At 37.7% G+C, this 24,795-nt stretch overlaps 2 protein-coding genes across 3 annotated transcripts; one reads left to right on the forward strand and one right to left on the reverse strand.

Annotated features, from left to right (window-relative positions):
- Window positions 1-746: 746 nt before the first annotated feature.
- LOC106143396 (26S proteasome regulatory subunit 7) lies at window positions 747-10,180 on the reverse strand. Its single transcript, XM_013345458.2, has 11 exons — window positions 10,162-10,180; window positions 9,086-9,243; window positions 8,956-8,993; window positions 8,689-8,862; window positions 8,189-8,328; window positions 6,533-6,701; window positions 5,127-5,259; window positions 3,244-3,370; window positions 2,897-2,993; window positions 1,746-1,954; window positions 747-1,337 (listed from the first exon to the last, which is right to left on the reverse strand). The coding sequence occupies exons 2-11, from the start codon at window positions 9,156-9,158 to the stop codon at window positions 1,193-1,195; spliced, it is 1,305 nt and encodes a 434-aa protein (XP_013200912.1). The 5' UTR covers window positions 9,159-9,243; window positions 10,162-10,180; the 3' UTR covers window positions 747-1,192.
- On the forward strand, window positions 9,805-24,788 carry LOC106143394 (GMP synthase [glutamine-hydrolyzing]). Of its 2 annotated transcripts, none has more exons than XM_013345457.2 (16): window positions 9,805-9,937; window positions 13,114-13,236; window positions 14,188-14,374; window positions 15,487-15,604; window positions 16,316-16,472; window positions 16,850-16,993; window positions 17,459-17,555; window positions 17,868-17,956; window positions 18,276-18,448; window positions 19,200-19,380; window positions 19,925-20,059; window positions 20,394-20,565; window positions 20,980-21,097; window positions 21,834-21,948; window positions 22,634-22,825; window positions 23,134-24,788. In XM_013345457.2, exons 2-16 carry the CDS (start codon window positions 13,135-13,137, stop codon window positions 23,233-23,235), a joined length of 2,082 nt encoding a protein of 693 aa, XP_013200911.1. In that variant the 5' UTR covers window positions 9,805-9,937; window positions 13,114-13,134; the 3' UTR covers window positions 23,236-24,788. The 2 variants fall into 2 exon arrangements, with proteins under 2 accessions (XP_013200911.1, XP_013200910.1); XM_013345456.2 differs by lacking the exon at window positions 9,805-9,937 and adding an exon at window positions 10,224-10,369.
- The last annotated feature ends 7 nt before the right edge of the window (window positions 24,789-24,795 follow it).

The following is a 24,795-nucleotide window of genomic DNA, read 5'->3' on the forward strand; positions in this document are numbered from 1 at the left end:
ATGTAAGTGATGAATGAATGATGAACTAACCATATTTTCAATTCTACCCTCAATTACAATATTAGACAATAAGGATCTTTTTCCATTGATGTCATTGCCATCTCTAGTCTTTACAAGACTCTTGGCTCTATCTACCCCGCAAGGGATATAGACGTGAGTATATTGTGTTTGTATAGTATTTCGAATTGTTAAAATATAAAATTTTGTAGAAACATAGGTACTTTTGCGAAGTCTATTCACTGGGAATAGGGTCACCTTTACTTGTTTTATATATTTTGATAAAATAAAAAATGAGTTCGTCAGTTTATACACACATTGATTTGTACACATCTTCAAAAGAAACATTGTAATTCGCACATTATCTATAGTCCATAATATTCTTTACAACAAAATGATGAACAGACATGCGATAGTTTGACGATTTGACGGCCTCTGTGGCGCAGCGGTAATACGCTTGTCTGTGACACAGGAGTTCGAATCCCGGCCAGGACATGATGAGAAAAGAACTTTCTCTGATTGGTCTTGAATGTTTATCTATCTAAGTATTTATTATAAAATATATTAACGTCGAGTTAGTATCTCGTAACACGAGTCTCGAACTTACTTCGTGGCTAACTCAATCTGTGTGATTTGTCCCGTATATATTTATTCGTACAATTAGGGTCATTAAAACTAAAAAAAAAATTCATGGGGAAATAAAATTGAATGAGATTTAGGGTAATAGTTGACATTAATAAAAAACAGTATACATTTATTAAACAATTATTTTATTTTAAGATTTTTTTTAGTAAATTTTCATTCCTATTTATTACATGACGACAATTTTGAATCGGCTGCTTTACCAAAAGTATATCTTGTTATTTTGTTTAATTTTGAGAAGGTTTATCGTGGTTTACCCGTGGTCTTAAATGTTATAAACAATATCTAATAGTGTTTGTTGTAATGGTGTAAATTCCAACTGACCCTTCAGTGGAGCAAAACATTAAGATCACGAGTAAAACATAGCAAGAACACTGATATACAATTCAAAAATCGAACAGACATTTATCGACTTTTTATTTCTCAGATTATAAAACCAGCCAACACAGACAGTGAAGGTATTCTTTTTTTTAATAATATAGGTACATATTCTATTTTTCAGTTTTCAAAACCAGCCAGCACGGAACGTAAAGCACGCCATTCACACATCTACTTAATTGTAGGTCATATAGCGCGGAGTTGCCGAAAACTTGGCGTAGGACTTGATGACTTTATTGACTGCCTCCAGGAAGTCCTTCTCGGTAGCGACCTTGCGGCGGGCGCGGATCGCGAACATGCCCGCCTCTGTGCATACGGATCTGAAGATGAATAGGCAGCTTTAGTTGTATATTCTTAAGTTAAAAATACATTAAACAATTTGTGTAAGCGAAGGAGATTTAAACAGACTGGTATCTATGGCCGCAAATGCATTGAATTTAAATGCTTATATTTTTGAACTAATACTTGACTTATTATATGGATGATCACACATTAAAACTAATGTTAATTAGCATAAGTAGTTTCTCCCATTGATAGAAGGTTAACATAATACATAATTTTTTAAATCATTGGAAATTTATTCAAAGACATCTATTCACACAATTTTAAATTTGTCAATGTTAAAACACTTTAATTTCAAGCCTTTCAAGGAAGCCAGCCAATTAGTAGTATTGAAAGTCATTGTATATTACATAAAGGTTTTGGCAAATATATAAACCGGATTTTACCTGATCTCAGCGCCAGTGGAGTTGGGACACAGCCTAGCCAGCAGGTCGAACCTGATGTCCCTCTCCACGCTCATGGAGCGCGCGTGGATCCTGAAGATGTGCGCGCGACCCTCCAGGTCCGGGAGACCGAACTCCACCTTGCGGTCCAGGCGGCCCGGCCGCATCAGGGCTGGGTCCAGGGTGTCAGGCCTATTCGTAGCCATAAGAACCTGATGAATAAGTTCATTTATTTATTTATGCCGTGTGGTTCCCGGCACCAATAAAAAAAAAAGAATAGGACTACTTCATCTCGTTCCCATGGATGTCGTAAAAGGCGACTAAGGGAAAGGCTTATAAATTTGGGATTCTTCTTTTAGGCAATGGGCTAGCAACCCGTCACCATTTGAATCTCAATTCCATTATTAAGCCAAACAGCTGAATGTGACCTATCTGTCTTTTCAAGACTGTTGGCTCTGTCTACCCCGTAAGGGATAAAGACGTGATCATATGTATGTATTTATTTGTAACAAGTCATTATTATCGATCCATTATGAGATGCCGGGTCGCCAGTTAGACCAGTTTTGGCCATCAAAACTTGAAGAAGTAGACTTATCATCGATCTATTTGTCGTAATTTTCTGAGCGACGATGAGTGAAATAGTTACGACTGAAATTACTTGGCTTATGAAGCTGAAATTGTCATACATACATATAATGACGTCTTTATTCCTCGCGGGGATCTCCCTCTTTATCTTGAAAAGCCGAACATGGACTGGCTTTTATTGACTTAATGATAGAATTAAGATTCAAATAGTGACGTGTTGCTAACTATAGATTGCCTAAGAAGAATCTCATGTTTAAAAGCCAATCCCTGAAATTATTGGTTGCTTAAAAGGGGAAAGAAACGGAAATTATAAGAGTAGATTTCTCGACTACAAAAACGAGATGCACGAGATTCAAGTCAAGAGTACCCAAAACCGCCGAGCTTGCATGAAGAGAGTTATGAATGTGGAATGTGGATGAAGCGAAGGAAGCATGCAGAGATCGTGGCAAGTGGAAAGAGGTACTAGTCTCTGCCTACCCCTCCGGGAAAGAGGCGTGATTTTATGTATGTATGAGATGCACATATGTTTTCCTGAACAAAATCTAGTAATAGATGAAAAATAAATTAACCTTGATGTTCCCACGAGGATCGAAGCCGTCCAGTTGGTTGATCAGCTCCAACATGGTTCTTTGCACCTCATTGTCACCACCGGCGCCGTCGTCGAACCTGCATCACAAAATAAATTAATAGTACCGTACTTATTACAGTACTCGGTTCATATTTGGTACTCGGCGTACTCGGTTTTTTGATACTCGTACTCGGCCGAATAACTCGGTTTGAATGCAATATATTTTGGTAGATATATTGCAATAAATTTAATTAAATTTTGTTAAATTTTTTATTAATTGCAAAATAGAGATGCTTTTGGGAATTTTCATGGTAGCGAAGGCTCAAAAAAAGTTTGTTGGATACAAACCTAGCGCCTCCAATAGCGTCAATTTCATCGAAGAAAATAAGACAGGCCTTCTTACTGCGCGCCATTTCGAACAACTCCCGCACCATACGAGCTCCCTCGCCGACGTACTTCTGTACCAATTCCGAACCTGTGGTGGAGAAGGCATACAATTTATTTGTTTTCTAGCAATTGCCCGCGACTACCTCTTCCTATCCGACTTGACGGCCTCTGTGGCGCAGCGGTAGTACGCTTGTCTGTGACATCGGAGGTCCTGAGTTCGAATCCCAGTCAGGGCATGATGAAAAAAGAAATTCTTCTGATTGGCCTGGGTCTTGGATGTTTATACATATAGGTATTTAATATAAAATATAGCATCGTTGAGTTAGTATCTCGTAACACATGTCTCGCACTTACTTCGAAGCTAACTCAATCTGTGTAATATTTTGTCCCGTATATATTTATTTATTTACTTCGTTCGCTGTAAAACGAAATCTGTGCGACTGTGTGTACCCGTAATCGTCGAATATGCACAAAAAGAGTAATGAGTGTGGAGGAAGCGGGAGAGGTGTGTAAGGATCGTAGCAGGTGAAGCACGGCCCAACCCAACGATACTATATTTTATAATAAATACTTATATAGATAAACATCCAATACCCAGGCCTTCGTTCAGGGGTTCGAAACCGGCACCTCTGGTGACATAGACAAGAGATTTTTTTTTATTAAGCAAACCAACTGCGTAACAGTATTTTTTTACAATGATCTTAGTTATATCTTAAAGCCAATGATAGGTTTCCCGTTGTATTACAATAGTAAGTGTAACATACTCGTTCTAATAATCGACATACTTATAGTTAGTAGTTTTGGTTATACATAAAAAAGAAATATCAAAATCCCATTGAAGTGATATCAATTGCTCTCATTCTTAGTAAAAAAGAAACTCTCCTCTTTACTGACCCCTTATCGAAATCCTGGGGTGGAAACCGAACTTTCATACCGAAGATTCTTTCCAGAGGTGAGGATCTTACCGCTGGATGGACAAAGATGGCCTAACGCCAGGAGGAAGAAGATTCACAGGTTAATTGTTTTGCAAAGTGAAAGTACCTCTATCAATATAAAATTGATAGGGGGTATTCATAGCAGTATAAAAATGATCTAGGGAAGGCGTGCCAGCCGACCTTCATAGCTTGCAAAAGCCTTCTAAATATACTCCCCATTATTCTAAATGTTGTATTCCTAGTTCAGATCCTGTTTTTTTATATATATAACATAGCTCTTGATGTGTATTTAGTATAAATCTGACATAGACTGTTTAATGTATGTATGTATATAGGATTGGGATTCTTATTTTAGGCGATGGGCTAGCAACCTGTCACTATTTGAATCTCAATTCTATCTTAAAGCCAAATAGCTGAATGTGGCCTATCAGTCTTTCAAGACTGTTGTCTCTGTCTACCCCGTAAGGGATAAAGACGTGATCATAGGGATGGATGATTTTTTTTTTATATAACATTTTGAATATACTTATAGCTTTTGATGTGTATTTAGTATAAATCTGATATACATAGATGCGTTTTATACATACATACATACATACATATGGTCACGTCTATATCCCTTGCGGGGTAGACAGAGCCAACAGTCTTGAAAAGACTGAATGGCCACGTTCAGCTATTTGGCTTAATGATAGAATTGGGATTCAAATAGTGACAGGTTGCTAGCCCATCGCCTAAAGAAGAATACCAAATTTGTAAGCCTATCCCTTAGTCGCCTTTTACGACATCCATGGGAAAGAGATGGAGTGGTCCTATTCTTTTTTCATTGGTGCCGGAAACCACACGGCAGTTTATGCATATTAGGCACATGCGTTTTATGTATGTATATATGTATGTTTAACAGCGACTCACCAATCACTCTGATGAAACAGGCATCAGTCCTGTTTGCGACGGCCCGGGCGCACAGCGTCTTGCCCGTGCCGGGCGGGCCGAAGAGAAGCACGCCTTTGGGTGGCTCAATACCAAGCTTCACGAATTTCTCTGGCTGTAACCATATACAGAGACAATGTGTATTCGTCCATGATTTAGATTTAAGAGATCTATATTTGTACATTGACGTCCGATGAAAATGCTGCAGTGTAGTTTGTTCCGTCGCTTCTTCTACACATGCGCTTTGGAAGCGGTAGTAGTTATAATTAGATTTAAGGGATGTGACGTCAATAAGTGATACCTTGTATCCAATTTTGAAAATAAATCTATTCTGTTATATTCTATACATTATATTAAAAACAAAATTTTAGTCACTCCAACATAGGACTTTATTAAACCACAATAGAGTGGTTCACCCCGCTTTTTTATTGCTTTAGCGATAAGTCCGCCTTTGTACCATCTTATCTTTCTGCTTTGTGCTGTTTTGTATGTTTTACTCTTATGGTACAACAAAGAGTTTTATCTATCTATCTATCTTTGCTAGACTTAAGGCGTGGGTCATGTGGGCAGACGTGGAGACGGGCTATGGAGCAAATCCGTCCTGGAATTGCGAAAAAGGACCAGACCATTAACCAGGTCAGACGTCATAAAAAACCATGCCGCGATAACCTGGGTCCAAAAAACCTTTGATAGAGCTAGGTGGAAAGATATTGAAGAGGCATATGCCCGGCAGTGGGCGAATATATGAAGGAGAAGAAGACTAGTTCTTCTCTCAAGTGTCTTCTATAAGGCGTACAGAACATGTTACTTTTACATAGTGCAAGAACAAAGATCCAAGATAATGTAAGTTTCCTTGCTTGGAGATCTGACGTTAATTGCTTCATATAATAACTTAATCCTTTGTACCCTGCGCTTTCCGGTACTTAAAAATCGGACCACTATTTACCTTCGCTCTTTCCCATGGATGTCGTAAAAGGCGGCTAAGGTAATAGGCACGTTCATCAAGTGCGGCTTCAACCATGATTCAATATGAATTAGGTTACCCTGCAAAGGTTGTGGATGTTAAACTGGAGTAAAAACCTGATTTGACCTAATCTAGGATCAGCCCAGAAAAAGGACTTGCGCCTGGATGATGGTCACAGGTGAACTAGACCCTGGGCTCCTCCCCAGGAAGATACAAACAGGACAATAACCAACCTAAAAATGAACATCATCATACCCTACAAAGGTTGTAGACTGTATGGTCATATTACCTTTGTGTTAAAACCTGACTTGACCCAATCCAGGATCATCCCGGAGGACGAACTTCACTTGGACCATGGTCACAGGTGGACTGTACTCCGACTTTCATCCCAGGAAAATAACCATGAACATCATCATCTACTCACATGTAACAGCGGAGTCTCGACAACTTCCCTCAACTTCTCAATCTGCTCCTTGCAACCTCCCACGTCACTGTATGTCACGTCAGGTTTCTCTTCAACCTGCATCATGGTCACAGTAGGGTCGATCTTGGGTGGCAGGGGAATGTGAATTTGATATTTGTTACGGTCAACACTGAAATACGATAATAAAGATATTTGTTTAACATTTAAAGTTGGTTCTACCTCAAAAATAGAGGATGGAGAGAGGTGAGGTTGTTTGTTTGTTTGAACGCGCTAATTGCAGGAACTACTGGTTCGAATTAAAAATTATTTTTGTGTTGAATAGACCATTTATCGAGGAAGGCTTTAGGCTATATAACATCACTCTCCAACTTTTAGAAGCGAAGAAATAATGGAAAATGTGAAAAGACGGGGAAAATTATTCACCCTTGAGGGCTTTAATGATGCCTAAAATAACTATTCCACGCGGACAGAGTGACGAGCACAGCTAGTTTATTATGAAATTATTCAACTAGACCACGAGTCTATTAGATTTGAGTGTCAAGTGTAAAAAAAAATGTTTTTAGATTTATTGTTTACGGACTTAACACTTGTTCGTTGAACAACTGATATGGACAATAATTGCTAACCACACTTCGAGCGACTTTCGAGCGTCATAGTCCTGCTAGCGGCTTCGCAGTGTGCACCTCCCTGTATGATGCACATTATCACAACGTCAACGCAATGTCGACGAACGAAAAACGCTAAGTGTGAAGGGGCTCTTAGTTGTGTGACTGTTACTGATAATTTGCAGGCAACAAATGAGTAAGCAATCAGGAATTCACTTTGATAGAATATACTTAGACTTTCAGATCGGGAGGGATTTAATGAAGATGGGACTCCCAATATTATTTAACAGGACTATTCCTGTAGATAACATGGAAAGCTCAATTTCCCAATTTAGCTGTGCCGAATATTTATTTACCTAAATGTGTTCAATGTTATATCTCAATTGGTTATTTCATTTAATTGAGCTGAAAGACATTGATTTTGATAATTTTGGGAGGTTGGTGAAAAACTTGCTATGTTTCAAAACAAGTTTCCTTTAAGAATCTGCTCCCGATACAAGTTGTTGTTTGTTGTGAGTGTGTGTGTGCATGAGTGTGTGTGTGCATGAGTGTGTGTGTGACTGACAAAAAAGCCATATGAATGCGTTGTGTGGTGAGCTGCTTTTCTCACCTCACAGATTTTAAGATTCAGTCAAAGGAAAGCCTTAAAAACTAATATTAATTATTTTCATTTTTAAATCTGGTTGACTGGAAGAAATCCCAATTGGGATAAGTCTACCATTGCACATATCCTTCTAAATCCAAGACTGTTTTGCAATTTGTTATATTTCTTTTTTATTGCGCAATAAAGAGTTAACAAACAAACTAATAGGACCAGTAATCTGTCACTATCTGTGATTCTCACATACATCAGACTTCATCAGATGTCTGTTGTACTAGTAAATCTTAGAATGAACCATACATACATACATATAGTCACGTCTATATCCCTTGCAAGGCACACAAAGCCAACAGTCTTGAAAAACTGAAAGGCGCATTCAGCTGGTTGGCTTAATGTCCATAATGTACCGGAACACAGAATTTAACAGTAACATATACATCAAGAACTTACCCTACTCTCATACCCTCTTCTATATCAGTAGGCGCGACAGAGTCTGCTAGGTCCACCACAAACTTAGCAAACTGTTTCACATTGATTATGTATTTGGGATCATTCGAGTCTGCGTTGATAATTTTTGTGCATCTAGCGACCTGTAATATAATATTCATTTAGACATTTAGTACAATCAATTGCAGAGAAACCTAACTCCCTATTGTTCTAATTTGTATGAAAAGCAGGTCCACTTGTAGATTTGATGTACTACATATCATTATATTAATTAGTCACTTTTTACAAAAAGACTGAAAAGCTACACTTAACTATTTATTTGATATTCAAACAGTGACAGGTTGCTAGCCCAGCACCAGAAAAGTCCCACTTTATAATCTTTCTTTAGTCACCTTTCATGATAAGAATGATATGAAGTGGTCCTATTCTAAAGTGCAGTAAACATAGCACCACAAATAGAAAAAAATAATGCTCTTATTCTAGGTCTACCCCTATTTTATAACCTGTAATGGCTGCTCGTTCTGTAAAGTCTGTTTATCTGCTGCAAGATCCCACAGAGCTGGGGGTGCCAGCCCTGTATCGGATTCCTTGATTCCTGTTAGTTCATTGACCCTCTTCATCACTGTCTGAATTCCTTCTTCGACTTCCTTGATTATTTTGGTGTACTGCCCTTGTCCCTAAACAAAAACAAGCCAGAAATAAAAAATACTTGTCATTGTATGGGATCTTATAGAAATAAATAAATAATAAATTTAACTAATGCTACTTACATAAGACTTTAAAAGGGCAATATCTCCTTCATCAAGAGCTGAAAAGAAGAAAATATTATTTAGAAATACAGTCGAATAATTCATAGAAGACATAGATGTGTGTGATTTTGTACAAGCGATATCTACTCACATTTAATTTCTTTTTCCGGCTCTTCCTTGTCATCTTTTACTTTGCGCATATCATCTCCTAAATGATCAGGCATTATGAAGAATTAAATTCTTATATCTTTATAATAATTTCACAAAAAAATGCACGTCTACAGAAAAACCAAAATGAGCCAACAAAATCTGTAACAACACCGTTCCGATTGACACTTTGTACAAAGACAAATTGCAATTCATCCATAAAACAGACAGAAGTATTCAATCATCTATCAAAATTTAAATTTCAGTTTGCAGAAAAAGAATCGTTTCTATTTCAGTTCCATTTAGCGCAAAAAGAATATTTTGAACTATTCCCTATTTATATTGTTTTGGTTTAATACTTTCTAACTATAACAAATTTAACTAACTAGTTATTTTACTTTATAGATTTTTTATTTCATTAGTTTCTAGTACTAAAATAATAAAAATAAAAATTATCACTTAAGGTAAATTGTAATAATAAAATTATGTAAAATGAAACGCTTTAATACGATGACAAGCAAAAGTTTTGGATGTGTTCATCTATTTAAAATGTGAGTGTCTTCATCAGAAAACTTAGAAGAAGTTAGTACTAACTATATGTTGTTTATATTACCAAAATATTTTAAATATGCCTTAAATATGAACAGTTTGTTTTTTATCATAATTAAATTGTACTAAGACTTCCAATAGTATTTTAATAAATTGGAACGCTTCGCAAACAAAGCCGGGGTTCGAACGCTACCTGACGGCCAATTCTAGTACTAAAATTTTGTATTCGTAGTGCTGAATGGAGAATCACATTTTTTCGTGTTTTTCATAAACATATTCCTGTAAACTCGCGAATATTTTGTTTTAGGTAAGTACTAAAAACTGTATTGAGATTTTTTAACTTGAATGACCTTCCAGTTGCAGCGATTGCAATGGCCACTGTAAAATTAAAGACTGTGGTTATGACCCAGAATGTAATGTCAAAGCCCGGTTTTGTTCATTATTAACATTGAATTACACGTATTTTCATGTGTTTTGAATCTTCTTGGTAGCTAAAAGCACTTATTTGGTAAAATATATTTCCATACATACATCTTATTAGAACCGTCAGAATGTGTCCAAATGCGGAGTCGCCCGGTTAGCGGTCTGTCACTTCTCACCATCACCACTTTATAGTAATTCTGAGCTTTATCTTGATGTTATCATTTTTTTATCATTCGATCTCGATCATCTTGCTTCTTAATAATGTTCGTCTTCGTGCACAAGATTGTATCATACTATGTTTTGTATTCTCAGAAAGGTATGTAAAAATTCCTTTGTTAAAATTGCAAAATAGTTGCTTTGTTTTCTTAGAACAGTTTTCCTGTCCAAAATGATATTAATCTTACATCAGTAGGATCATGTTGGAGGTCTTAAACTATGTTGTTATCAGTATTGAAATGATAACCTTTTTATTGTAACCTTTACCAAAACATCTACACATTTAATACAAATCCTACCAGTTATTTGTAGTGTTTACTGAAGTGTTACTTTAAATTTTAATTTTCAAGTTGAAAGGTAATCAAATATTTTTTAACATTACCTATTATTATCGGCAAGTTTTGTAACTTTTGTCAAATTATTTAGAAAAAGTATGTTGAATATGTTAGGCCTAGTTAAGTATATGTATGGCCCAATGTAAAGTGCAACTTTGGTGTCTTTGCAAGATGATATAGGCTTGAATAATTGAAACTCAAGTATAGATAAGTTACCGCATGCAAAAAAAGTAAAATACTGCATACCAAATTTCCCAGCGAAACAAATAAAAAATAAATTAAGCAGGTTTAAAAATATAATCCAGCTACTTCTTCTTCTTCAAGAAAACTTAGATCAACATAATAAGTTTAGTTTTTGGAAAAGTAGCTACCTGATCACTATTTTATGTAAAGTAATTTTTACAAATTTTGTTAAATATGTTTATTTGAAAAATGTGTTCATAATTTAATCATAATTATTTATTCTTTGATAATCATGAGAATATATGCTGCCGGCCTTACAGATGCGATGTATTGGATATGTACTGGATCATTTAAGCAAATCATACAATCTATTTCAGCCCACCCTGGGAGTAGAAATTGCCTTTGATTGTACAATTACAAATATCTACCAAATTTAAATTAATACCAGAACAATTTGATAGTCTAACTAGTATTCAAACTACTTTTAAATAAAGTAAAAATAAAGATGTATGTCATTTAAGTGGATTTCAAGAAATAAAATGAAAAAAAGGAAATTTGAAAAAATTATAAAAGCTGCATTTTTAATGGTCTCCCTTTACTAATTGGACCGTCACCATAAAAGGCAATTCAACCAAAAAATTCTCCAACAAATTCTTAGTTTGACAACCACACACACCACTACACAACCTTGATCACCTACAGAATTAGCCTCCTAACGATAGTTATGCTGTGTATCCACACTCTCACTTTTGCCTGCAGTGTAGATTGTTCCGCCGCTTCTTCTACACATGCACTTTGGAAGCAGTAGTAGTTATAAATAGATTTAAGTGATGGGACGACGACAGGGGTAGGCAGAGTCTATGCATTTCCAGTTGCTATGATTCCTAGATTCCAGTTGCGACGATACAGACCTCTCAAGCTTCCTCCACACTCATTACCCTTTTCATACATTCTCGACGATTACGGATACGCCTAATCTAAATAAATTTTACGGCCCCTGTGGCGCAGCGGTAGTATGCTTGTCTGTGACACCGGAGGTCCCGGGTTCGAATCCCGGCCAGGGCATGATAAGAAAAGAACTTTCTGAGTGACCCACTTAGTACTAGTACCACTCATTGATAGTTATCAAATGTACTCTCTCTTATCTTATAACATGCAATAGCTGCATAAGCACAGGAAGTGAAACCGCGTTAAATACCTAGTTTAATAAGTACGAAATGCAAGCGCCTAACGCGCTAAGTGTTTGACATTTGGAAAGCGTCGCGTATTTATATTTGAACGTCATGTGGGATGCTTTCTATAAATAAAGCGATACACCTCTCCTCCACTACCGATTCATACGTCAACAGTGTTCATGTAATGAGAATTTGTAGAAATTTAATACATATTACCTTAATATTAGGGTCTGTGTACAGTTTTACATGACGTGAAGTATAGTACATTCAAATATTATGTTCGCGCGTGACGCCTTTGTAGTTCCTAAGGGAATCTATGCGAGAAATTATACTTTACAATTTTATTGTGTGATATAATCATTGTTGTGAAAATGTGTTGTCGTAGTGGCGCATTGTTTTTGTGTGATGTTCGGTATTAGGAATTTTCTGTTTAAGGTAGGAACAATTGTTCTTGCTTCACTTCTTCCAAAGATAAATAAGGGAACTATTTAATTTTATTACATGGCTTTCCCCCAATATTGAAAGATTGAAAGAACAAGATGTCTTTTTGCATAGCAATAGAGCACAACACATAGCTACATTTAAAAAATAAACTGCTAATAAATTCTTACGTTTATTTGTTTCACATGCCACTTTTAACATTGTTTTAATAAGTAAAAAGACTTAATTGTTAGCCCATATATTGTATTGAAAAATAAAACTTTTATCCCTTTTCGCTTAAAAATTATTTATTGAGGCCAAATAATATTTCCCATTTCTATGATCGTAGCCTTATTGCAGCAGATAAATATATTTTTTCCAGGTGTTGTCTACATTTCAAAAAAAAAAAAAATAGTTCACTAGTAGTTTATCTTTAAAGGGGAAATTTAGTTTTAGATACCTATATATTTAATTAACAAATTTTATCAAAAATAACTTATGCTACTTTTTACATATATGTTGTTAATATTTTTGCAATGCGTAATTTGAGAAGAATCTACGCTCGCAAATTAACAAACTTCTCAAGTCTTAGCATCCTAGTGCTTTCGATATTTGTAATGCTAATGATTGTTTTCGATTGACGAAAGAGTTCTTTTTACATATATTCATTGCTTTGTTATATATCACACACTCGGCAACAAAAGAGTTAAATATTAATTGATTGATTACAGTGCTGCTGGCGAGTTGGCGAGATGCACACAGGCACTGCAGAGGGGCAGTACCGCGGTACCAACGGGTCTTCGGTGGGTCGTGACAAGGTCGCCATCTTGGACGCCGGCTCCCAGTATGGAAAGGTAAAAAAATAATTTTCTATTGAGTCACCATCGCCATGACTTGGAGCGAAATAAAACGCGAAGCTCAAGACCGAGCGGGATGGCGACGCACTGTGGATGCCCTCTACCCCAGCTAGGGGACATAGGACCTTAAGTCAAGTAAGTCACCATCGCCTAAAAAAGAATCCCAAGTTTTGTGAGCCTATCCCTTAGTCGCCTTTAACGACATCCATGGGAAAGAGATGGAGTGGTCCTATTCTTTTTTGTATTGGTGCCGGGAACCACACGGCACCAATACAAAAAATCACGCTAAAGGTTTTATGTATGTTTTAAAACTATTTAATAGTTCAAAAGGATGCAACATCCCTGCTCGAGTCATATATTGCAATTTCTTCTAGATCTGTGACACAATCATTCGATTGTTGAATATATGTATACATATCGGCTTCGTACATGGTATAATTATGATTGTGATACAAGATATAATGCAAGGAATGGAAAAAAAAACAAAAGATAAACTGCATATAATACAAGATTTAATGCATAGAATGGAATAAAAACAAAAGATAATATGCAAATAATAATAAATGGAACTAACTTTAGACATAGAGTTCGATTATACCTGCTATCTAGCATTATGGTCATATGGCATAGTCCGGGCTTCTCTCCCGAAAGGTGACGGTTTTAACACCAGAAGGAAGAAGATGGTGTTTATATACACGTCAACCACGTCAACATTTAAAGGCACACTTTTTGCTATTCATTTGTTTGTAATATCTTTATTGCATAGAAACTAACACAACAACAAGAAAATAGTACATAGTTATAAAAGAAACAAATCACTTACAATGGCGGACTTATCCCTTGAAGGAATCTCTTCCAGTCAACCGGCAAACAATAAAGAAACTAGAGTACTTAATTAAAAAGTTCATTTTTGTAATTGGACCACTACAACAATACAATAATTTATAGGTGATAGACCGACGCGTGCGCGAACTGCTCGTTGAATCCGACATCCTCCCGTTGGACACACCAGCCTACCACCTGAAGGAAGGCGGTTACCGCGCCATCATCATCTCTGGCGGGCCCAACTCAGTGTACGCCGAGGATGCGCCGAGATACGACGCGGATATATTCAAAATTGGATTGCCAGTACTTGGTAAGTTAATTGAAACTTTTTAAAAGACGTCAACCCACCCAATCAACACTTTTGGCGGGTCAATTCCAATACGGAATTGACCCGCAACGGGAAGACCTAGACGAACGTATCTTGATCAAACTAAGGACGTCCTGGTAAAGGGTCAGGTCAAAAGTACCCGAAACCGCCGAGCTTGCATGAAGAGAGTTATGAATGTGGATGAAGTGAAGGAAATATGCAGAGATCGTGGCAAGTGGAAAGAGGTAGTCTCTGCCTACCCCTCCGGGAAAGAGGCGTGATTTTATGTATGTATGTATGTAATTCCAATACGGGCAATGTTCCTGCAGAGGTTGTGGAGGGCAGACGGTAGTCGCTTTGTGTTATTAACTTACCCAATCCTGGTCATGATCTAAGTGAAAGGAGCACCCCTGGCTGAGGAGCCATACCTGGATCTCTCCAGAAAAGCGACGATATATGGCTCCTTAGCCAGGTTAAATAGAAAAGGTGTAATAGAGATCCAAATGCCAAGATTTTGATTTGTTTATGAAACCATCTTTTAAATCAACTATTCAGAATCTGAAACCATCAGGATATATTTTTATGCTCCTTTTTAATACCTCATTTTATATAAAAGAATCTTAATTTATGTGGGAACACTCAGAAGACTTGGGGAGTATAGAAAGAAGGCTTTCCATAAATCTAGGAAGCTTTCTGATACGCCTCCCCTACAGCATTTCTTAACACGATACTGCGGTGAACATCTTTGCCATTTCGAGATTTTTGGCAGAGCTACATGTTGCAGGACATCTTTTGAAGAGATTTGATTAACAATAGGTTAATCAATATCTCATGCTCGTTTATGTAGTTTGTTTTTTCACGTTTATAAGGTTTATTTACATAAATGTACTGAATTGTTACAAGTGTGTTTAAAGGTAAGGTAGGCTAACATAGTTTGTTCAAGTCGATTTCTACAGAATTGTCACGTCAAGCCAAGAGGATACTTAACGTACGAGCGTCCTAAAAAAAAAAGAGTAGGTATGACGCAAAATTTGGTTACATTTTCTTCAGACCTATCACATTCCAAATTTAATATTTTTGAAATGTTCCGTATTTTCATATGAATTGTGTTACAGGTATCTGCTATGGCATGCAGATGCTGAACAAAGAGTTCGGTGGCTCCGTGCTGAGGAAGGAGGCTCGCGAGGACGGCCAGTACGAAGTGGAGGTGGAGACCACTTGTCCATTGTTCAAGTAAGTAACACTTCTACCCTCACTTTTTTGTAGAGAAGCACAGATCCTTTGATCAAGATCCTGGATTGGGTGGGTAAGGTTTTCTCCTTTCATCTTACCTCCGCAACCTTTGCTGGGAAACCTGGGTAAGTCTTCATTTACGTTCAAGCTTTATCCTGGTTGCAGCCTTTTTTTCTCTTGGAAGAGAAATTTCGAGTCCACCTACGACTTAGGAGTGAGTGAGTAAGTCAGATCATGACATAGAGCGACTTCTGTTTAACCTTTGTAACTCTGTTATCAGAGAAATATAATTTAACTAGGATCATAGTTAGTATTCAGTTGCATGGAAGAGCAACTGAATACTGAGATTTATATAATGATGGTTGCTAGCCCAGTCGCCTTAAAGAAGAATACCAAGTTTATTATTTGAATTTAGTGTGTTACATACATACATACATATGGTCACGTCTATATCCCTTGCGGGGTAGACAGAGCCAATGGTCTTGAAAAGACTGAAAGGCCACGTTCAGCTGCTCGGCTTAATGATGGAATTGAGATCCAAATAGTGACAGGTTGCTAGCCCATTGCCTAATAAAAGGATCGCAATTTTATAAGCCTATCCCTTAGTCGCCTTTTACGACATCCATGGGAAAGAGATGGAGTGATCCTATTCTTTTTTGTATTTAGTGTGTTCGATATTCAAATTATTATTTTTTTGTGTATGGCCAACAGCCGCCTAGAGAAACTCCAGCCAGTGCTGCTGACGCACGGCGACAGCGTGCAGAAGGTGGGCGAGCGGTTCCGCGTGGGCGCGCAGTCCTCCAACCACCTCATAGCCGCCATCTACAACGAGCAGATGCGCCTCTACGGCGTGCAGTTCCATCCAGAGGTCAGTTCCTTATATCATCTTTTGGTGTTGGATTTTTTATGTGAGATTGCTATGCTCTTAATAATGGTCTGCTTGCTTGCTTTACTCTCTCTCTCTATGAAGAATTGCCTAGCTGCAAATCCTTGCCATTTTCGGCTTTTTGCAGGTGTGGGTTGATTGTCTCCACGTTCATTGAAGTACACAGCTACTACATTTACAAAAATTCAAAAATTTCTATTCATTATTATAGGATACTATATATCGCTTAATAATTGTCAAACGTTTGGTTACACAACATTGGTTGACGTCAAATAAATTATTTATAACTTAAGTCTACTGCCGCTTCCAAGGCGTCAGTGCAGAAGAAGCGGTAACAATATATTATGTTTTTATTCCAGGTGGATCTAACTCCCAAAGGGAAGCAGATGCTCTCGAACTTTCTATTCGACATCGCGGGTCTATCCCGGACCTTCACACTGCGATCGAGACGCGAAGCCTGCTTACAGTACATCCGGGATACGGTTGGGGACAACAAAGTGCTTGTAAGTTTTTAATAAATACTATTGATATAGGTGAGAAAAGAATAAATGATGGATGAAAATGGGTATATTCTGTGTGCTTTGTCTATATGTATATGTTTTTGAAAAGATAAAAAGAATATAAAAGCAAAATGTAATAAAGAATAAAATGGAGAACTGGTATTGAGAATCCAAAACATAAAAACAGAGTCAGATTATTTATTTAAACTTCATACAAATAAAATGTACAACAGGTGGACTTAATAAATATAAAACTTAAACTTGTGGCCACAAGACATTCTCTGCCAGTCGAACTTTTGAACCAAACTGAGATTGATGTAAGATGGATGGATTATGTTCGGGGTATTAGCAAAACTATAGAAAAAAAAAGTTGTCATTACAACAATATTATCTTTACACACGTGGCAGCTGTCAGGCAATAGTTACAAGATTTGAAAATTGTGATATGTACTATGAATTTGTTTCTAGGTGCTAGTGAGCGGCGGCGTGGACTCCACAGTATGCGCCGCGTTGTTAAGGAACGCGCTACGCGAAGACCAAGTTATAGCACTACACATCGATAATGGTGAATTTTACATTTTATACAATTTATATATTATTCTCATCAATAGTTTATTGAGATTTTACAATATCTGAAAAACGACGCCATTTTTCATGATAAAAAAATATATTTCATCATTCTCCGTGTGCCATCTTCATAATTGAATTCTAAATTTAAAACATACTTTTGAATATTGCTTAATTTTATCTGGCGCTTCGCTGTCATACTCATGAAATTTTCAATAAACCCTTCGGTGACTAATTAATTAATGAGGTTCATTAATCAATTTAATTTTCTTTTTCACCGTTTCGTGGTTTCAAAACAAAATGTTTTCAGGTTTTATGCGTAAAAATGAAAGCGCTAAAGTGGAAAGGTGCCTCAGAGAATTAGGAGTTCGCCTCCACGTCATCAATGCAGCTCATCAAGTAAGTTATAAATAGCAACAAGTAATTTGTTCTGGTAACTAACAACTATTATGTCTTTTGTTTATAAGTTGTATTGGACGTGTCAATTAAAAAAAATGTGGTTATATGTACAAATTTCTTTCTCAAACATCAAATCAATTTACTTATAGATTTAATTTGTGTAGGGAAAAATTTACAGTTACAACATTCATTATACAAACCTTAGTTCCCAAGCAATTTTATCTAATCAAATTCTGCCGTAAACGAACCTTATTGCGAAGTCTCAATGCTGAAAATGAACCTTGTGTGCAAGCAATAAGGCTCAACGTTGTCCATACAGTTCCGTCAGGGCAGCACTGTAGTGCGCGAGGCGGGCGCGGGGGCGGGCGCGGGCGCACGCGCGCGGCACACGCCGCCGCTGTGCCACACGGCCAGCCCGGAGGACAAGCGGCGCATCATCGGCGACGTGTTCATACGGCTCGCCGAGCAGGCCGCCAGGGACGCCAACTTGCAGTCAGTGAAACATACATACATACAGTCACGTGTATATCCCATACGGGGTAGAAAGAGACAACAGTCTTGGAAACACTGAATGGCCACGGTCAGCTGTTTGGCTTAATGATAGAATTGAGATTCAAATAGTGACAGGTTGCTAAACCATTGCGTATCAGTCACATATCTATACTAATATTATAAAGCTGAAGAGTTTGTTTGAACGAGCTAATCTAAGGAATGTATGGTTCCAATTGAAAAATTGTTTTTATGGTTGAATAGACTGTTTATCGAGGAATGCTTTAGGCTATGTAACATCACGCTGCAACTATAAGGAAGCGAAGAAATAATGGAGAATGTGAAAAATATTGGGGAAAATAATTCATCCATGAGGGCTTTAATTGGATACAAAGTATCACTTATTGAAGTCACTGCACTTAAATCTCATTATAACTGCTACCGCTTCCAAAGCGCATGTGTAGAAGAAGCGGCGGAACAAATTTCAACGGGCGCCAATTTACAAATATAGATCTCTTAAATCTAAATCGTGAACGAATGCAAATTGTCTACATTAAAAAAACAGGAATGAATGTAAAACTAATGATTTACTGCATGTTTATACTACAACTAATTTATACAACATACAAAACTTCGCTCCAGCAAATGTCGTCGCATGTGGCGTGCTAGCCATAGTGGTTTCCATTTATTCTCTTCCATTTCCTTCGTCTTAATCATTAATTTATGTTTTATAAAAGCAACAATTCCTTTCCAGAGAGGATCAAGTCCTCCTCGGACAAGGAACTCTCCGGCCGGATCTGATAGAATCAGCTTCTTCACTCTGCTCGGCCAACGCGGCCACCATCAAGACTCACCACAACGACACCGAGCTCGTGAGGGTTCTCCGCCAGCGAGGGAGGGTCGTGGAGCCGCTCAAGGACTTCCACAAGGATGAGGTAATACATTCATAACGTTACCTTCCTGGACACCAAACTTGTTGGTTGAGGATGAGATGACTAAATTCATATAATCACAAGTCTTTCCCGGAGAGACTACATCTTTCCACAAGCCTTGCACGATCAAAGATATTCATCGGGTTGGTCTTGGCTTCCCCTTTAAGTTTCCATTCAAACTTGTCTTTTATATCTTCTTCCTTTTGTCCCCGTAGCAGAGCACGCGCGACGCCGTTTTTATAGCGCGAGAAACTATCGCTGTCCTGTTTCACGTTATAATAAAAAGCGAAATAGCAATAGTTTTTTGCGCGATAAAAATGGCGTCGCCCGTGTCATGTTACAAGTGCTGGTTATATTGTCACGTCTTTGGAGGAATAATGATCCTGGATTAGATGGGAAGTTTTACATGAAGCAACTCCAGTCTGACCTCCAAAACCTTTGCAGGGGAACCCAACCCATACCTATTGGAGGAGCAAAACTTGTCTCGTGATAGGTAATCTGATCTCTACCTGTTTTCATTGAAGCAAAACAAAATGTTTGTGAGCAGGTGCGCGCCCTGGGCGTGGAGCTGGGCCTGCCCGCGGCGCTGGTGGAGCGGCACCCGTTCCCGGGCCCCGGGCTCGCCGTGCGCGTGCTGTGCCAGGACGAGCCCTGGGCCGACCGCGACTTCGCCGAGACGCAGGTGTGTAGCGAGCTTCTGGGGAACCAAAAAGGGTGGTTGGGTCGCCATGTGCTGCAACAGTGATTGAAATTACTGTTCGATTCGACCATCTATTAATAGTCTTATTACTTCTTAATTGAGTTCTTAATTCAAATAAGTGCAGTTAATATAAAAGCACATTCATTAAGTGCACGCCTCATGATGAACTAGTAGCGAATAAAAAACTATATGTGTACCAACTTCTTCTCTTGACAAAGAACACTGTTGTCATTTGAAACATTCGCTTGAACCTTGATGTCTTGCGACACGCTCTAGCTAGGTTAACTCAAAATAAATAACACTCATAAATTGGCAGGTGATAGTGAAAATAATGGTGGAATACGCGTCAATGTGCGTGAAATCGCACGCGCTGCTCGGGCGGGTGTCGAACGCGAGCAGCGCGGCCGACCAGGCGGAGCTGAAGCGCATCTCCTCGCAGTCGCCGGTCGCCGCCACGCTCCTGCCGCTGAGGACTGTCGGTGTGCAAGGTAAATAGTTCTACTGGCACTCGTTAGATGGCGTTTGGTAATTAGTTCCCAGAGCACGCAACAGATGGCGTTAGGTGTCTAGTGCCGTTAGTGCGCGATTGATGGTAACTAAATTGAAGATATTTGATTTTCAGACTACCTTCTAATAAATTTTTGATTCCAATTTAAAAAATGTTTGTTGTTAAAGCATTGATTTTGACGAACTGTCAAAAGTATCATATTCCAAAAATATGTCCATTCCACTTCCAATTCCACCGCGGCTAGGATTAGTACTAGTGCCACTCTTTTCTGAATTACAAACATCAGTTTGAATGCTAACCGATGCTCTTCTATTAAGGGTCCATCGTTAGAAAAACTAAATTTTTAATCATGATCCAATCTGCTTGCAAGTATCAATATTTTGTATTCCCACAGGTGACGGACGGACATACAGTTACGCGGTAGCACTATCGACTGAGCGGTACCCGCCGGACTGGAAAGACATGGCTTACCTCGCCAAAATGATACCGAGGGTCTGCCATAATGTTAACAGGTAATCAATCAATCAATATTTAAATCTCGTGGCTGACAGACCTACCCTGCCAAAGAGTTGAAATGTATGTTCTATGGGTTGTCTAAAGCTTAATACTATGTCGTTTGGCAAAGCTGTCAAAAACAAAATGGCGGTGTGCATGTTAAATATAATTGCTAGTCGTTGATTGATAACTGCGCTTACAGTTACTTTGCACATAGATCAACTTAACTTTTGAAAACATGTTAGAAATTATAAGGTTGATGAGAACCACAACGTGGGGGAAAAAATGTTGGCAACTAACTCTGTGGTTGCGTGGAAGAAATTGCATAATGGTTTGACAAAAGCTTAGGATAAATATATTGTTATAATTTTATGTGCAATAAGGTTCTATCTATCTTAAACTGCTAACCGAATCGGCGAAATTTCAACTGCATTATGATAAAGAAAATGGGTCTGTGGTTTTATTAGAATCATCATGTTGCCAGTGGATTCTTTTTTCGTAGAATTCCTGTTTTTAATATAATATGCCTACATTCTGGTCGACCAACACAGCCTAAACTATTAGTATTTTGCTTAACAAGTCTTGGGATATCTAAGAATAAGAGCGGGATAAAACATTATAGTGAGCGTATATATTGGGTTAAATTAACCTAAAACCTAGTTTAAATTTGAACATAAATTTTGCCAAAAAGTGTATAAAGTTATTAATAATAAAAAGTATATAAAGTTATTAATAATAAACATTGTTTCACAGGGTATGCTACGCGTTCGGCGGTCTGATCAAAGAGCAAGTGACAGACATAACGCCGACGTTCCTCACGCAACACGTGGTCTCCACGCTACGTCAAGCCGACGATCTTGTCACACAGGTAATTACTAGGTTCTCAGTTTGACCTGTATGTATGTATGTATGCTTTTTGCCAGCGATTATCTCGCGTTTCGCCAAACCGATTTTGATACGGTTTTCAGTAATGTGTTTGTTACACTAAGGAGGTTTTAGTAATTTTGCCAACTATTAACAAGGAAGATATCGATTAGAGGCGGTTCTCTTTTTACAAAAGTTATTATACCTCACACGGTAGACAAAGCAAATAGTTAGAGACTCGACCGGGACTTACACCAGGAGGAAGAACAAGAGACAAACTGCTAATCAATAGCCCAAAAGATCCCATGTTTATAAGGCTTTTTTTCCAAGTGCGACTTTTACACTTAAAAATGAAACAGAAGCCGAAGAACTGGCTCGCACTTAAATTAAAGTTTCTTCCCTGCCCGACCGACATAGAAGCAGATGTTTATATATATGATCAATGTTTATATATTATTCATTAAATAATGGAAGTATGTATTATAATAATCATAATAATATACTTCCATTATTTTACGAATATGAGAAGCCAATTTAAATATAATGCAATTGTTGAGATAGTAAATGTTATACTTTGTTGGCTCTATGCAAAGCAGTAAATCGCCTAGGCTAAGTCATGCACGTCAGCAAACGAGCTACATATATAAGAAACCTGAAACACAATGAAATGATGACATTTTCATTTCCAGGTGCTGATGTCAAGCGGCATAATGAACCGTATAGCGCAAATGCCCGTGGTCCTGATCCCGATACACTTCGACCGGGACGCCGCAATCAGGGCTCCCTCGTGCCAACGCTCCATAGTGCTCCGCCCCTTCATCACGTCCGACTTCATGACCGGGGTGCCGGCTATACCCGGTTCTGATGCTATGCCTCAAGATGTGAGTGCTACTTAATTGTAAAAAAAAAAAAAATACTGTCTGACTGATCAACTGACACGGGCGGCCCAAACCGAATCAAAAGCTATATAAAGGGTGCTTAAAGCCATTAAAAGTATCACTTGATTAGATAGAAGCCATTAGTACCCTCGTCCCGATAAATGATTCAGTGTTGACCACAAGAGAATTAGCGATAAACGACAATGTGCGCAAATAAGATAAAACATTTTGTAAACAGCCTATCAAAGTGGCAACAATGTTGTCTTATTTTTCACAAATATTTTTTACACACCTTGTAAATTTCTTCACAGGTATTAGACAGAATGCGCAAGGACCTGATGAGCGTGCCTGGCATATCGCGAGTGCTCTACGACCTGACGCCGAAACCGCCCGCCACCACCGAGTGGGAATGATCGCATGCGCCCGAGTTTTATAATACTTTTTACTGGATTACTCAACGAACCCACGCGAAGGGCAGTGGTTCTAGAGTTCTATTTTTGAAATTAACGACTCGCTCTGTACTGGCTGGATAAAAGGAATTAATTAAAGGTAAAAAAAATTAATGTAGGACGATTTGTTTAGGTCAGTTTTGAGTGAGTCGCTTAATTCTAAAAATAGTAGTCTTGGTTCTTTTTTTATATAACGACATTGCACGGCTTGAAATGCCGGCGAATTTCATTTGAATATTGACTCGATTACGGAGGGATTGGTAATACTAGCGAGTGATCTGCTCTTATTTGGTACCAAATGCCCAAGGCATAAGTACATTGCGCAGTGACCCATTTTCATGTACAAATAAAAACAACTGTCGTTGCCAGTTCTGTCTTACAATCGAGTTTTATAAATAAATTAAAGTCTTTTTTATTGATGTATAAACTAAGGATTATGATGAATGTGGTAGAATTTTAAAACCGATTTCCTTATGTTAACATTTAAGTACTTTGAAATTCAACCCCATTTGTTATAATTCTAATAGCGTAATTCTAAAGCATGGTCACCTTATTTGACTTTGTGGTAGTTTAATATATAAATCTGTTTTATTTGCTCTTATTACTAGTTCACGGCACTTCACTGAATGTCTTAAGTTGTTTTTTTCGCAAATCGACATGCTGTAATTTGTAATTGGAATATCATTATCATTCATACAAAAGATCGAACTGCAGAGAATAAAGGATAAATCATGCCTGTTTCTGGAGGGGTAGGCCGAGATTAAATCTTTTTTACGATCATATTCCACCAAAAAAAAAACATTTTTGCGATGTCAGTAACTATTTGCTTTGTAGTAGCGATTCGATGACGCTGCGCGGTTTTTCGGTTTAAAGGAAATTTTAATGCATTGTTGTAAAGTGCCTAATCGCGCCCAGTCGATGCGCTGCCTTTGTAAAAGTACACAATTAATATATAGGAAGCACTCATGTTTTGCAGACACAGCACTTTACTTTTTTACGTTTCTTGGAACAGCAAATAATTTTCTGTCATGTACTGCGAGCATCATACAAATCCGATCCACGTTTAAGCAGTGACTACAGATTGAAGGACATGGAAGTAGCACCAACCTAGAAAACAATCACTTAGCAAGCTTCAAATGCGGAAAATGACTTTTCCATTTTTCTCCATCCCTTGTTGCAATAAGAAAGGAGAGGAGACGAAAGGAATAAAAAGTTAATTTGCAGTCATTTTTTGTTTGTGATATGTTTAAAGTGGTTTTTCAGGTATGTTATAATGTTTATAGTCTAAGGTCATGTTTCTGGGACCTGCACTGTTCACACAACACAAGTTTTCTGCGATGTCACATGAATTCTTAATTTAAATCAATTTTAGTTTACTATGAAATTCTGTAAATTAATCAAATAATTTATTCAAGTTATTAACAGCCCATATTTTATACAGGTTGTCAGAACATCGAGGATGTGATTATGTTATTTGCAATGAGTTTCTGTTGAATAAAATATTGGTTATGTTATTATATATTG

The sequence above is a fragment of the Amyelois transitella genome, chromosome 17, assembly GCF_032362555.1.
Source record: "Amyelois transitella isolate CPQ chromosome 17, ilAmyTran1.1, whole genome shotgun sequence".
Classification (NCBI taxonomy): Eukaryota; Metazoa; Arthropoda; class Insecta; order Lepidoptera; family Pyralidae; genus Amyelois; species Amyelois transitella.